Below are 13518 nucleotides of genomic sequence, written 5' to 3'. Positions count from 1 at the left end.
TTCAGTATGTAATCACCTGATGCTCTTAGTTTAAAGTCAGGTACTGTCCTTTTTGAATTTGAGCAGTATATGCACTCATGGGATTAAGTCTGACACACTTCTCTCTGTCTCTCTGTTTATTTCTATTTAGACACACTGTAAAAGACACGCTGGAGACCTTGGATTGTAAAAGTGTTTCCGCGACGCCTACTTTTTCCACCCTGAGAGAGAAACACCAGGTGTTTCGATATCTCCCCCGAGTGGGAAGTGTGGCCTCGGTGACCTGGGTTTGTATGGCCTAACTTTTCCAGAAGTAGAAGGAATATTTTTTTTTACAAATCATCCTAACCACAGACTCCAACAAGAGACGACCGATTGGCACTGTCCAGGGATGGTGGACAACTCCCCAGTTAGCGAGGGGATTTTTCTACCTTACAGTGGCTCGTCGCAGGTCTACCGGCTGTCTGACATGGTGACAGACCTGAGCTCCTACCAGGTGATGCCGTCACCGTTTTCGGAGGATGACCGGAGCGAGTCGTCCAGCCCTCGTTCCTGTTCCAGCCCCGACTCCCAGGTGCTTAGCTCCAGCTACGGCAGCAACTCTAGTGCTGAGAGCCATGACAGCATCCTGGATCACCTGCTGTCACAGGCCTCTTTAGGGGGTGCCAACAGTGTGCTGGCAGGGTCTGTTGCACCTGTGCCATTATCCACTTTCTTCTGGGACTCACGGAGAGATGAGCCGCCCAGACGCCAGCCTGTGAAGGAGGAACATTTTGACTTCCTATCCTGGGCCAATGCTGAGACAGAGGAACAACTTGGAGGGTGCTTCCAGCCCACACTGGAAGAGATCGAAGAATTCCTGGAGGAAAATATGGAGGTGGTAACGATGAAGCAGGAATTCCGAGAGGGTTGTGCGGGATTGGGAGTGGGACTGGAGGAGGCCCTTGGTCTAGAAGTTGGCTTGGAGTGGTGCAGGGAAGCCTCCCCTGAGCCTAAGCCAGAGCCAGAGGCCAAGTATTCAGACCAAACTGTCCCTACCGCCAGCACTGCTGGCCTGTCCACTGCTGCCTCCAGTGAGACCAAAACTACATCAGTTAGGCCCACACATGAATCCAGCACAGGGGCCAAGAAAGCGTCAGCCAACAAACCTTCATCAGCAGACAGTGGAACAAACGGTAGCGGGATGCCAGGTGTCCAACTGATTCAGCCCCTTCAGATCAAGCAGGAGCCCACGGTAGCGCCTATTACCCCTATGGCCCAGCCCCCACCGCCTGCCCCAGCCTCAGACATCAAAATTGCACAGCTACTGGTCAACATCCAAGGTCAGACCTTTGCCCTGGTGCCCCACATCCTGCCCTCCACCAGCCTTAACGTCTCCTCCAAGTTTGTACGCATTGCTCCCGTCCCCATTGCGGCCAAGCCGCTCGGGCTCGGGGACAGCTCAGCCGGCCAGGGCTCAGGGATTCTTGTTGGAGGTCAAAAGTTCCAGAAGAACCCGGTGGCGGATCTTATCAAAATGCACAAATGCACTTTCCCTGGCTGCACCAAGATGTACACCAAGAGCAGCCACCTGAAGGCCCACCTGAGGAGGCACACGGGGGAAAAGCCTTTTGCATGCAACTGGCAGGGCTGTGGATGGAGGTGGGTACTAGTGTTGACTGACTGGATTAATGTATTTCTTGTTACATTGGACCATGTTGACGTCAAACATTCACCTCACAAGACAGAATGGTCTCTGCCCCTTTAAAATGGCCATATTTGAACCCTACTGCTTTTTATTTTATTATTTTATTATTATCTTACCAGATTAGACTCATATTTATGACTGGTTATATAAAGCCTGTTTGAAAGGTTTGTTTATTCGCAGGACTGGGCAATAACAGCATGCGCCTGCATGATTTAAAAGGGCTTAACTCCCATTAGTTTGCGTGGCCTTTTTGGAAGCAGCAGTAATTATATGTCAGTGGGGCATGTCTATGTGCTGTGCATGGTGTCATGTTGCTCCATGGAACCAAGTGTGTTGCAGATTGTAACTGTCACTTGAACTGACCTGTCTCTGTGTGGGTCATAGTAGCACTGATGAGGGGACTTAGAGGATATGGAGAGCAAATCCCCCCCCCACACACACACACACACACACTACCAAAGCTCCAAGCAACTAAAATGAGAGAACAACATGAATGTCATTATTCGTAAGAGGGCTCATTACCATGGAAGCCACATGCTGCACAGACAGTATGCTCACAGTTATTCAAGGATCTGTAATAGAAAAGCCAAGCAATGTTTTCTTTTCTCCGAGCCCTGGAGCTGAATAGATCTTAATGGCTGTCATGCAGTCTCCCAAGTGTTAATTGGAATGATGTGATGCGGTGGCAATAGCAACGGTTGCAAAATCACACTTCTTGTCAGGCAGTGAGAGATCTGTGCAAGAATAGCTGCGGTGTCTTTCTTTGAGGATGCAAACTAAATCTGGGACGGAGCATGTGGGCTTCAGTCACATGAGCACAACATGGTCACCTCCTGTTGAGGCTCGACAGCTGTGCGGTTGCTGGGGCAGTGCGAGTGTGTGCGTGTATTTGTGTACGCTAAGTATGAAGCAGCCAGATCTAATTTGGAACCTGCTGTGTGTAATGGAGAAAGGCAGAGGGAGAACTTGGATGTCTTCATCAGCAAGGCAATTTCTCTGCTCATTAAAGTAAGGGCCTTTTTATATCATCAGTCTCAAAGTGTGTGCGTGTGTTTATGCGTGTGTGTGATAGAGTGTGACTTGAGCCCAGAGTTGCCAGGGTTGAGCTGGCTGTTTTCCTGAGGACATCATGTCAGCCAGTGAGAGTCCCCTCTGCTGGTGCCGTTTTTGCAAAGACAACCATTTCACTCTCATTTTCTTCAGAGCCTTGCAACTACCAACTATGGGTGGGAGGTGTGGTCAGGTCCAACAAACAAGATTTTCACTTTATGTCCTGCTTCAAACAAAAATTAAACATTGAGTTAATGCTCCCATTCCATTAAATTGTTCTGTTAAGTTGTTCCGTTAAGTTGTTCCGTTAAGTTCTTCGTTAACTTGTTCAGTTAGGTTGTTCCGTTATATTGTTCCGTTAAGTGGTTCAGTAACATTACGTTGTTACGTTACATTACGTGGTTGCGTTGCGTGGTTATGTTGCCTGGTTACATGACGTTGCGTTGTTGCGTGGTTACGTTGTTACATTGCGTCGTTACGTTGCATCGTTACGTCGCTACGTTGCGTCGTCACGTCGTTACATTGTGACGTTATGTCGTTACATTGCGTTGTTACGTTACGTTGTTACTAGTGGTGTAACGGTTCGGATCACCCCTCACAGTTCGGATCACCCCTCATGGTTCAAAATATATTTAAAGTGCTTAAACCACGCTACGAAATCCCCTCACACACCCACTTCAGTATGAAGATAGTTCCTCTATGAAAAGGAAAAGACTGGGACAGCTCACTTCATCACGGCGGAGTAGAGATTCAAAGTCCGGTGCTGCAGACACGCCCCCTCTGTGAGTCACACAGACACACATCTGGCGCTACCCTTTCCCCAGATAATGTAGATATTCTCATCTTTTTATGTTAAATATTGTGGTTTTCATTGAAGACTATAGCCCAAAGTTATTTGCTGTGTTCTTGATCAGTTCATTTTCACATTCTGGGTTAATTCTGGAATATGGTCTTCTCCACAGCAACAGCAGCTAAAGCTCATGGTTGTTGTTGCATTGAGTCATTTGTTATAAACTAATGCACAGAACAGTAAAAGAAAACTGTGAAATGGGAGTTGCCTGCAGGGAAAATACTTCCAGAATCAGCAGCTTATTATTTTATCGCATTATTATTCTCATTTTATGCAGTTAATTTAAATGAGTGGTGAGTTAGCCTGTATATAAACCATTACTTAATGAATAAGGAGAAATATGAAACCTGGCACCAGACCATTGGGCGACCACTGCTCTAAACGCTCCACACACACACACACACACACACACACACACACACACACACACACACACACACACACACACACACACACACACACACACACACACACACACACACACAGAGAACTAAGACCTGCCACTCAGTGACAAGTACTGACATGGTGTGTGTGTTTTTCATGTGCTTTGCATGTGTGCATTGGCCTATCCATATGGAATGCTTACATTTACCTGCGTGAACACATTAGTCAAAACTAACCAAGCCAGCGTACCGTTATGTAATTTGGCCTCTAGCTGACACAGCTTGCAGAGATTAGTCATGGAGGAGCCTCCTCTTTCAAACATCCACTCATTGATAAACCCCCAGTTTGCATTCATGTACTGAGTGATCAATAATATCCCTTAAAAGCTTTGTGATGGGCTATTTGACCATAGTACCAAGCTGGCAACCCGCCACCACTCATGTACTGTAGTTGTAATGCTCTGCGCGTCCTAACAAATGAGTGGAGTCGCAGAAATTTGTGCAGTAGTAATCCTGGCTGTGTGTTCCCACTAACAAAGGGCTCTTGTCTATGCACAAAGGGCAGGATGTAGTTTGGATGAAAGTGTGTGTGAGAACCTGTGTGTGTGTGTGTGTGTGTGTGTGTGTGTGTGTGTGTGTGTGTGTGTGTAACCCACTGTATGTGATGAGATAAATGAGGGGGCCGACCAAAGGAGAAAAAAGAAAAAAAAAGTTGATAATGTTGCGAAAGAAGCAAGCAAATGGACGAGGAGCGGAAAGTAACTGAGATTTGTTTTAAAGAAGACAGGAGAAAAGGCGCTGGTGGTGATGGTGGCATATAGGGGGGAGTTGAGAGAGGCCGATAGAAGGGGAGAAAAAAGGCCTGTTTCAGTTTTGCACACAATCACTTGAAGGGAGCAGCAGTGAGGAAGTGGAGCGAACAAAGACAAAGTGTTGAATAGTTACCATGACTGTGGGCTAGGAACGTCCAGGCTGCCGCGCTGCATGAAAGGGAAGAGAGGGATCGGTCAAGGTTCCCTCACATGGACTGGGAGGGACAGGGAGGGACAGGGAGGGACAGGGAGGGAACGGCTGGATGGAAAGATGCAGTGAGTATTGTATATTCAAAATGTACAGGTCCAGGTAGACCAATTTAACTAAAATATCTAATTTCACATTCTTAGTACAATGTTTTGCTGGCCGGCTTAGGTCTTAGTATTGTAAGAACATAGACACCAGAACCATCCTCATGTCCCCAGTGCTACCCTGTTATATGCTTAGGACTTTAGCACGACATATTTACTTTGGAATATGCATCATTTGTGCAATATAAACTAATATAATTAAGGTCTAAGTCATAGATGTAAAAAATTGTGATCCCCTGTACAAACAAATCACAACTGAAATGCAGTGTAAGTGGCGCTGTGGGCTGGGGCACCGAAGCGATTCAACATGTTTGCGCAGTTGGTTATCCGGCCTTCAGCACAGCAGATACCAGAGGTGTGAGCTAGAGTCGCATGATGATTTGGACTCCAGTCAGACTCCAGTCACACATTTGATGACTTTCGGCTCGACTTGATGCAATCATAAGAGACTTGCAACTGGACTTGGACTTCAACGCCAGTGACTTGTGACTTCCCTTGGACTTGAGACTTTTGACTTGGAATTATTTGATAACTTCCCCCAAGCTCCAAAGATTAAAAAGTACATTATTTAAAAAGTGTGCCACGAATTAATTAATTTCCTGAATCAACTTAACACTATCTATTCAAGTGGACACCTAATTCCCACAATCTTTTTTTTATGATTGAAGTTTAGTCATAATAAATTCAAAAAGCATTCATGATTTATGTAAATTTGATATATTATTACTCTGTTGTTAAAATAGCATTACATTTGACTTGTTAAGGACTCAAAACTCAAAGTTTAGTGCTTGGGACTTGACATGGAACTTGCCTGTCTTGACTTGGGTTTTGGGTGCAAGGACTTGGGACTTACCTGGGACTTGACTTGGTCCCGCCTCTGGCAGATACAGCCACGTCTCTTTTGAGGGAATCATTTTGTGATCAGCAACTTATTCACTCTTCTTTCAAGAAGTGATTTTATTAAAGCTGGGGTTTGTAATCTTCTTCAAAAACAATTTTGTTATATATCTTGAAATTCTCATAACATTCCGACAACAAATCAATACATCAAATGCTCTGACAAAAAAAAGAAAAGAAAAAAGAAATCTGTTAACTGGCTATCGCAGGACTGTCATTAGCTCGTCCAATTATTTAATTCGGCCCGTTCACACGTGGTGCGTAACCAGAGTCTTTCACAAGCTGCTAGCTTGACAGCTATGAATACTAACAATAGCCTTGTTCATTGTTTGCATTCATTATTATATGTTTACGTTCATAATGATCATTTTGGGGGAGTGGCCTGGGAGGGAGGCCTGAAGGGATGTGCTGTCAGTGTTGCCGACTTGGCGAACTTCTTGCTAGATTTAGCGACTTTTGAAGCTAGTGCTGCTACTTTGATTGGAAAAGAGTCAGCGCCGCATGGAGACATTCACTGGGCAATTCTAAATTCATTTTGATGTTATAACTGTGGGGTTCATGTTTTTGCTTCATAGAGAGCATGGTATTGTGGAGCCCAGGCAGTGCTGCTCAACTCTTTCAAGCTGACTGTTGGAGGAATGAAGCTGGGGACTCCCTGGGGGAGCAATGTGCCAGTCACGGGATGAAGAGTGAAATATGTAAAATAGTACAATAATGTCAGCTTAACATCAGACTTCAGAGTGGCAGTGACGGTGTTACTGTTTACACAATAAGACCATCTATACAAACAACATAAAAACTGTTTGTAGATCAGTTTGGCATCACTGGGAGACATGAATTATATGAAACATTTGTTTGAAGCCGTTAGCCTCTTTTGTGCCTGAAATTTCATCCCATGTCCGTCATGCCGTGATGATGCCGAACTATATATATTCTGCCCAGGGGCGTTTCTAGGATTCCAAGAAAGGGGGGGCTTCACAGCCCCAAGGGGAGTGGCATGTTTGGGGCCGCGGATATCCATTGTTTCAGACAGTTCATAGATCAATCCTAGTGCCCGGGGTTTATATCGTTAAGTATGATGATAGGCTATTGCAGTGGTATTCAACTAAAATTCCAAAAGGTCCAGATTGAGAAAATGTCCTCGGGCAAAGGTCCGGAACATTACAATAATATCTAACTCGCGTTATTTAGTGCCATATATATATATAAATATATTCAAGAAGCCTAGTAGTAGTAAGAACGTCTCTGTGTAGTCAACAACTGTCAAATCAAATAAAGAAAGTACACATCAATTATATTTTAACAATTATTATTCTCACTTTTCAAATTTAACTGGATGGATTATAAATAATACATAGAAATACATAAATAAATGTTCTTCTCTTTTCAAGTAAAATAATGTCTGGATTAAAGAATAACTGATATAACAGAAAGCTTTTGAAGAATGTGCATCTTAATAAAATAAAGTAATTCATTTTAGAAAAATTAATTTCTCTGAATTGTCCTGCAGCTTTAAATTCAGTTCATTCAGGTGTGAAGTGATGTCAATAAAAAGCCACGATATTATATTTTTGTCATTTAAAAAGATAAATCAGTGAGCATGGACTTTATCTGTGGTTATTAAACCACTTGTTTCAGCTCTATTCTCTCTGTTTACATCATTGGTCAGTGAACTAATGCGTTAGGATTCTGATCATATTGGGCTCTTAGGTTTATTTTCTGTGTCTTCATTTCAGATGTGAGTGGGTACGTTTGTTCAAAAGAGTTGTGCTTTGCCTCGTAGTGCGCTTCATTTGCCGCTTTTATCAATAGTTACGGTTTCTGAACATATGAGACATGCTGGTTCTAACTGCCTGTGGTAATAATTAACATAAGATTCTGTTCATTTTTGCTTATAAATTCTATTCTCTCTGAACACATTTCTCTTTTTGGAGAAGTCATGTGAGATTACTTCTTCGATTAGCACAATTTCCCTGCTCTTCTTTCTCTCTCCTCGTCTTAGCCCCGTGTGTCACGGTGTGTGTCAACCGCGCTCGAGTCAGGAAACTTGTCAGAATACCCATATTTGATTGGCTGAGCTGCATCACGTGATGTGATTTACAACGCATTGGTCGGTGTGTTTCCTGCACCGCTGAACAAGTGCGTTAACGGCTGAATAATAAACTCATTGCCTAATATGTATAATTCCGAATTATCTATCGGTTTTAAGTCCTGGGTCCGGATGCAACTGCGTCTGGGTCCAGATCTGGATCCTGCCAGTTGGGGACCCCTGGGCTAATGGATTGTAATTTGAAGGGGGAGAAAACATATAAACCAGAATGCACGCACATCTGTAGCATGTTACAGTTTTAAATAACTTGTCCATGTGAGAAACAATAGTTTAATTTAATGACATCACCAAAATAAAAATAAAAAAAAATATATATATATATTTTTTTTTAAAGCCAATAATGCCAAATTATTTGGGGGGGCTGAAGAACATTTTAGGGGGGCTTCAGCCTAACGACACCCCTGATCCTGCACATACATATATGTGTTGGTTCCCATGGGATCACATTGGACCAATGGTCTCCTAGTTGGAAGATGTACCTCTTTCAAATAACTGCTTCATCTACCCAAGTCACTGTGTACACTTAATCAGCATGTTTTTACTCTTAAGTTTGGGGCAGGTGTTTCTGGAATAGTTGTATTCACTGTCTCCCTGAATAAACCCTGTCAGATGTCGCATGCTGCATTTTAATCATGTCTTATTAGTGCAGGAGCATTACTTTCATTACTTTTGCTCCTGAGCTTGTTGCATCTACGCTACGAATTTATTTTGATTTTATTTGTTTTACTGCAGCTCCTTATGCGTTGCGACCTAATTACAGGGTGCGATCGTATCGATTCATCATCTTGTCAGGTCAGCAGAGCAACATCTGGGATGCAGAGCCTGGCAGGGAACAGCCAGTTTCAGAGAACTAGGTTGCTGGGAAGAAGCCCCCGTAGCTGCCATCGCCTCATATGCTGGTCTAAATGAGTTACAGGCAAAGGAGTTGTAGCATCAACATGTGGAGCATTCGTGCTCATAACAGATAATTGCTCTATGGGGCTCTGGGTTGTGTACATGTTGTGAAAAACAGAGAGTTGCTAGAGCTAAATAGAAAACAACAGCGCGAGGGCGGCGGGAAAGATCAAGGTTTTCATCTCTGATTGCATCACGCGCTAGAGGCACTTGCTCAAGTTTGGCACTGTTGAATATCCCCAGAACACAAAGGGATGTTTGCTCTCAGGGTAAATGTTTTTTGTCAGATCCATTGGCATTGTTTGTTCAGAGGAGCCAAGAAGAAACGTTTCCTTAATGAACAGATTCTGGATGTATTATGCAACTGGTTTTTAGTGTGATCATCTTTGCCGGAGGAGCGCACACGCCTGAGACAAACCGCTAAAGTAGGGCTTCGCTTATCAACAACTTTCTCAAGAGAGTGGGACAAAGTCATTGTTTTGCAAATCACAAGCAAGTCTTGGCTGAAGGTGATGAATCATGTGCCAAGTCCTAAACTTTGTGTTTCATGTTTGAAAGGTCCCATACCGTAGAAAATGAGATGTCCATGTCTTTCTTTTTATTATAAAGCAGCTGTAGGTTCTATTTAAATACAGTGAACGTATGAAAATGCTCAAAACAGCCTGTACTAAGAAACTGTGCTTTTAAATGAGCCGTCAGGACTTTAGTAAAGTTGTGGTGTCACAACTATACATGGAGCAATTAGGGGTTCAGTATCGGGTTCAGGATCTTTGAAATGCGGACTGGTGGACAACCTGCTCTACCTGAGCTGTGGCTTTAAAAACAAAAGTTGAAAATAACTCAAATTCAATGATTAATATAATATGTAATATAATGTAATAATTCTTGGTCACAACTCAAATTGATGTAAAGCAGCTATTTCACCAGTGAAGACTCACCACTCTGTGTTTTTGAACTACAAAAACACACAGTCCACACGTGATATTGGGATGATGATGTCACAGAGTGATGATTGTTTTACCTCTTTGGCTGAGTTCAGACTGCAGCTTGCTGAGAGCACATTTACCAGACAACCAGACATGTTTCATTTTCAAATGTCAAATGAATTTCCTTGCCATGAATGTTGATGAGGTACAATTTATACAATTTCTCGTGATCTTTGTCATTTAATCCGGCGAAATTAGTGATTAGTTGAATGTTTAAAATGTCCAATTTTGGTAATGTGCTGGTTTCCCTCTTTCTCGTGCAACGTGATTGGCTGCTGTCAAATTGAGTTAAAGTATATCCGTTGTCAGGAGAAACGTTGAAAGCATTTTAATGACATCAATTTTAACATTTCATAATGCATGTCATTATTGATTGACGATTTTGTCAAGTTATGTCTGAGGTCATCAGATTTGTGACTCGAGTCCACGTCATGTGACGTGAGTCCACGTCTCTCACTTTCTCCACTTGCCTTTGCCGAACATTCAAACATTGCTTCCTCTTCTTCTCTCAGGTTTTCCCGGTCCGACGAGCTGTCTCGACACCGGCGCTCCCACTCAGGTGTCAAGCCCTACCAGTGTCCGGTTTGTGAGAAGAGGTTCGCCCGCAGCGACCACCTGTCAAAACACATCAAAGTCCACCGTTTCCCACGGAACAGCCGGACAGTTCGCACAGCAAACTGATGCTGGGATCGCTGGGAATGCTGGGATCACTCTCATACGGACATAGGCCGCCGGCGCACGGTGCAAGTCTGAACGCACAGATCGTTTTAGCGCAAATGTTTTGCGTCATTATCAAGTCAGTTTGATTATGTGAGTGGAAGCATGCCTCACTTTTTGTTTCAGCAGTCTGCGATTGTCCTAATTTATTGTTACCAGTTACCATCCTGTCTGTGATCAGCTGAAGGTTGTCGTTGCTGTTGGTGCTTTGGTATGTTGTGCTCCTTATGTTTGTTCGGTCCTTATCGCCTGCCTCCGCAGAAGATAAAATAAGCTTATTTTCATCCTGTCTGGATTATGTGATATCTTTGGTCCACGCGACCTGGATCAAAACAACTGCCTTTTATCTTCCTTAAAGCTGCCAACGTCTTGGACATTCCTCATCTTATACAATGTTTAGGAAGTCAGAGGAAGTTCATTGGGATCCTCATTAGCTACAACCAGTATAGTCTTTCATTGACAGTGCAGTTGATGCACAGGGAGAGACCTGTGAAATCTCGCCATAATCTACCTGGGTTCTGCGCTGTCGGGCGGAAATCTTATCTCAATATTTCGCAATTTTTCTTTCCATACATCAATTCTATTGGTCACCTGTTACATCTGTCTGTGGGTTTTACAAATATTTAACCAATGAAAAGTGTTAAAAAGGGCTTGTGAATACATTTCGTAACTCAATCTGATCCTCAAACTACCGGCAAAAACCTCATAGCTCCACCCAGCCTCGTGCTTGAATAGAGTATCGCTCACAGCAGAGCCGAAAGAAAACAGCGACGATGCGATTTTAAAACAAGCTGCACTGGAAGCAGAGCAACTGACAGTAGCTGTGCAATGAGAAAATAAGATAATGGGAAAAATATTTTTATGAATTATAATACATGTAGTGTATTTAAGAAAAATTATTAAATTATGAAATAGCTATAACTTTGTGATTCTGTTTAGGCCAGCAGAGAAGGCCCTGACGGCCCACCACTGGATTTAACTCTGATGTTAAAGTCGTGATTTGAGATCTAAATGTTTGCTAAGGAGACTAGTGTAGCTAGCTACCAATGTGAGCTCAGCGGCTGAGCGGTCATTTTGATCAGTGACGGACAAAACACGTATTTCCACATTCGCTGGTCGATAAAGCTAGCTGCTCCATTCGAGCTTGATTTTTGGTAAGATATGAATAGTTGCACATGCAAGTATCTGACCATACATAAAGACACAATACTAACTTTGACAACGCAACGTGCAATTATTTTGAAAACAGGCGTTTTTTTCATTTCCTGAAAACAAATGGGTTTTAACATACGTGGTTTCCGCCCGACGACAATTTTTACAACGACTTTGTAAACCTGTTGTGACACGAGGAACAGAAATCCAGACGTGAAATGCAACTAAAAGGGTTAAGTGCACAGTGATTGTTGAATCGGCCTTGTGATCAGTGTTAAATGATCTTCGTTTTGTTGTTTGATGAAGTCGTGTGTGTCCACTTGCTGGTCTTCTATTTGTGTTGCTTCTTTGGCCTTACTGTACCACGGAATCCTTACTGGAGAGCCAAACCATATGGGGAACCAGGCTTTTCAGTGATCCATATTTTAATGGGGTGTTGAAGTGACTGTTCGTAATATGGCTTGCGACAGTCGCTGCATAGCCATGGAGCTGAACGTCTCAGTCTGCTATTATCATTTCGACTATTATTTTGCTGACGACTTGACACAAAATCTGCCTCAAATCTGCTTTATATGTTACTGAGACACCCTGACAGCCTTTGACCTCAGCCGGCCGTTACTTTGAGGTGACATCGATGGACACACTATGGTGCTGAACTATCCGGACGATGTGCTCCTGGGAAATGAAGTCACATCATCCCTCCTGAAGCCACGACACACTTTGTAATTGCTCTGGTACAGTGTTTGCTACGTGTACCCCGCGGTGAATATGTAGGGGTTGTGACAATGCCGTCCACGTGTAATTCATGCATGTAAAGCAACAACAAGCGGGGAGAGGGCGGGGGGGTACGCAATATTGCGCATCATTCCTTTCATTCAATTTTTGAATTTTTAATGCTTGTGTGAACACAGGTGTTTTATCGCATCCTATGAATGTATGTAAATATGCAGGAGTGTACATTATGGCATCCAGGAAACACGACTCTGATACCATATCTTAAAACAAATCAGTGGTTGTGAAGATTTCTAGCGTGAACCCTAAATGTGTACATAACTTAATGTTTCAGTACATATGAATATATTATATATTTTTTCTTTGTTCTATCCAAGGTGCATTTACAAATAAAACTGAAAAGAAACAAACATGTCTATGTTGTCTTTAGTAAGTTGTATATTGACATTGCATAGTTCTTTTGCAGACAGAGGTTCTGAGGGTGAACCCCTCATCCATCCACACCTGTTTCATCATTGAGAAAGTTTATCAGCCTCTAAATATATATATATATATAATATAACAAAATATTTTGGAGAGAGACAGGTGACTAGATGCTCTGTGTACTCAAACGTACATCAAAAATGTGTTGACAAGCCAGGCACTCCAAAATCTTATTTTGGAAATATTATAAAGCCTTTATTATAGAGGCTACATCAATAAAAAAAAAACATGTTTCAACCACTGTCGGTCTTCGTCAAGTCTTTTAACAAACAAACCAACCATGACCTGGATAATTAAAAGGAAATTAAAATGGAAATTGAACGACACGAAAAATTGTAAGTCATTTAGCAAGCAATGAAAAGGCCATCCTTTCTTTTTGCCATTGTCATTTTACGTCATGTAGTCTGTATTGACTGCAATGTAACGCTCAGAGCTAGTGACGTAGTATAAAAAGTGAGGAAGACTACTTATTGT

At 42.8% G+C, this 13518-nt stretch overlaps 1 protein-coding gene across 1 annotated transcript; it reads left to right on the top strand.

Moving 5' to 3' along the window:
- The first annotated feature begins 370 nt into the window (after positions 1-370).
- Positions 371-10641, top strand: LOC142955441 (Krueppel-like factor 15). Its single transcript, XM_076096956.1, has 2 exons — positions 371-1620; positions 10473-10641. Exons 1-2 carry the CDS (start codon positions 371-373, stop codon positions 10639-10641), a joined length of 1419 nt encoding a protein of 472 aa, XP_075953071.1.
- The last annotated feature ends 2877 nt before the right edge of the window (positions 10642-13518 follow it).

This window comes from Anarhichas minor, unplaced genomic scaffold (genome assembly GCF_050575085.1).
Source record: "Anarhichas minor isolate MPS153535 unplaced genomic scaffold, ASM5057508v1 ptg000023l, whole genome shotgun sequence".
Classification (NCBI taxonomy): Eukaryota; Metazoa; Chordata; class Actinopteri; order Perciformes; family Anarhichadidae; genus Anarhichas; species Anarhichas minor.
This window is presented reverse-complemented; position numbering and strand designations above follow the sequence as displayed.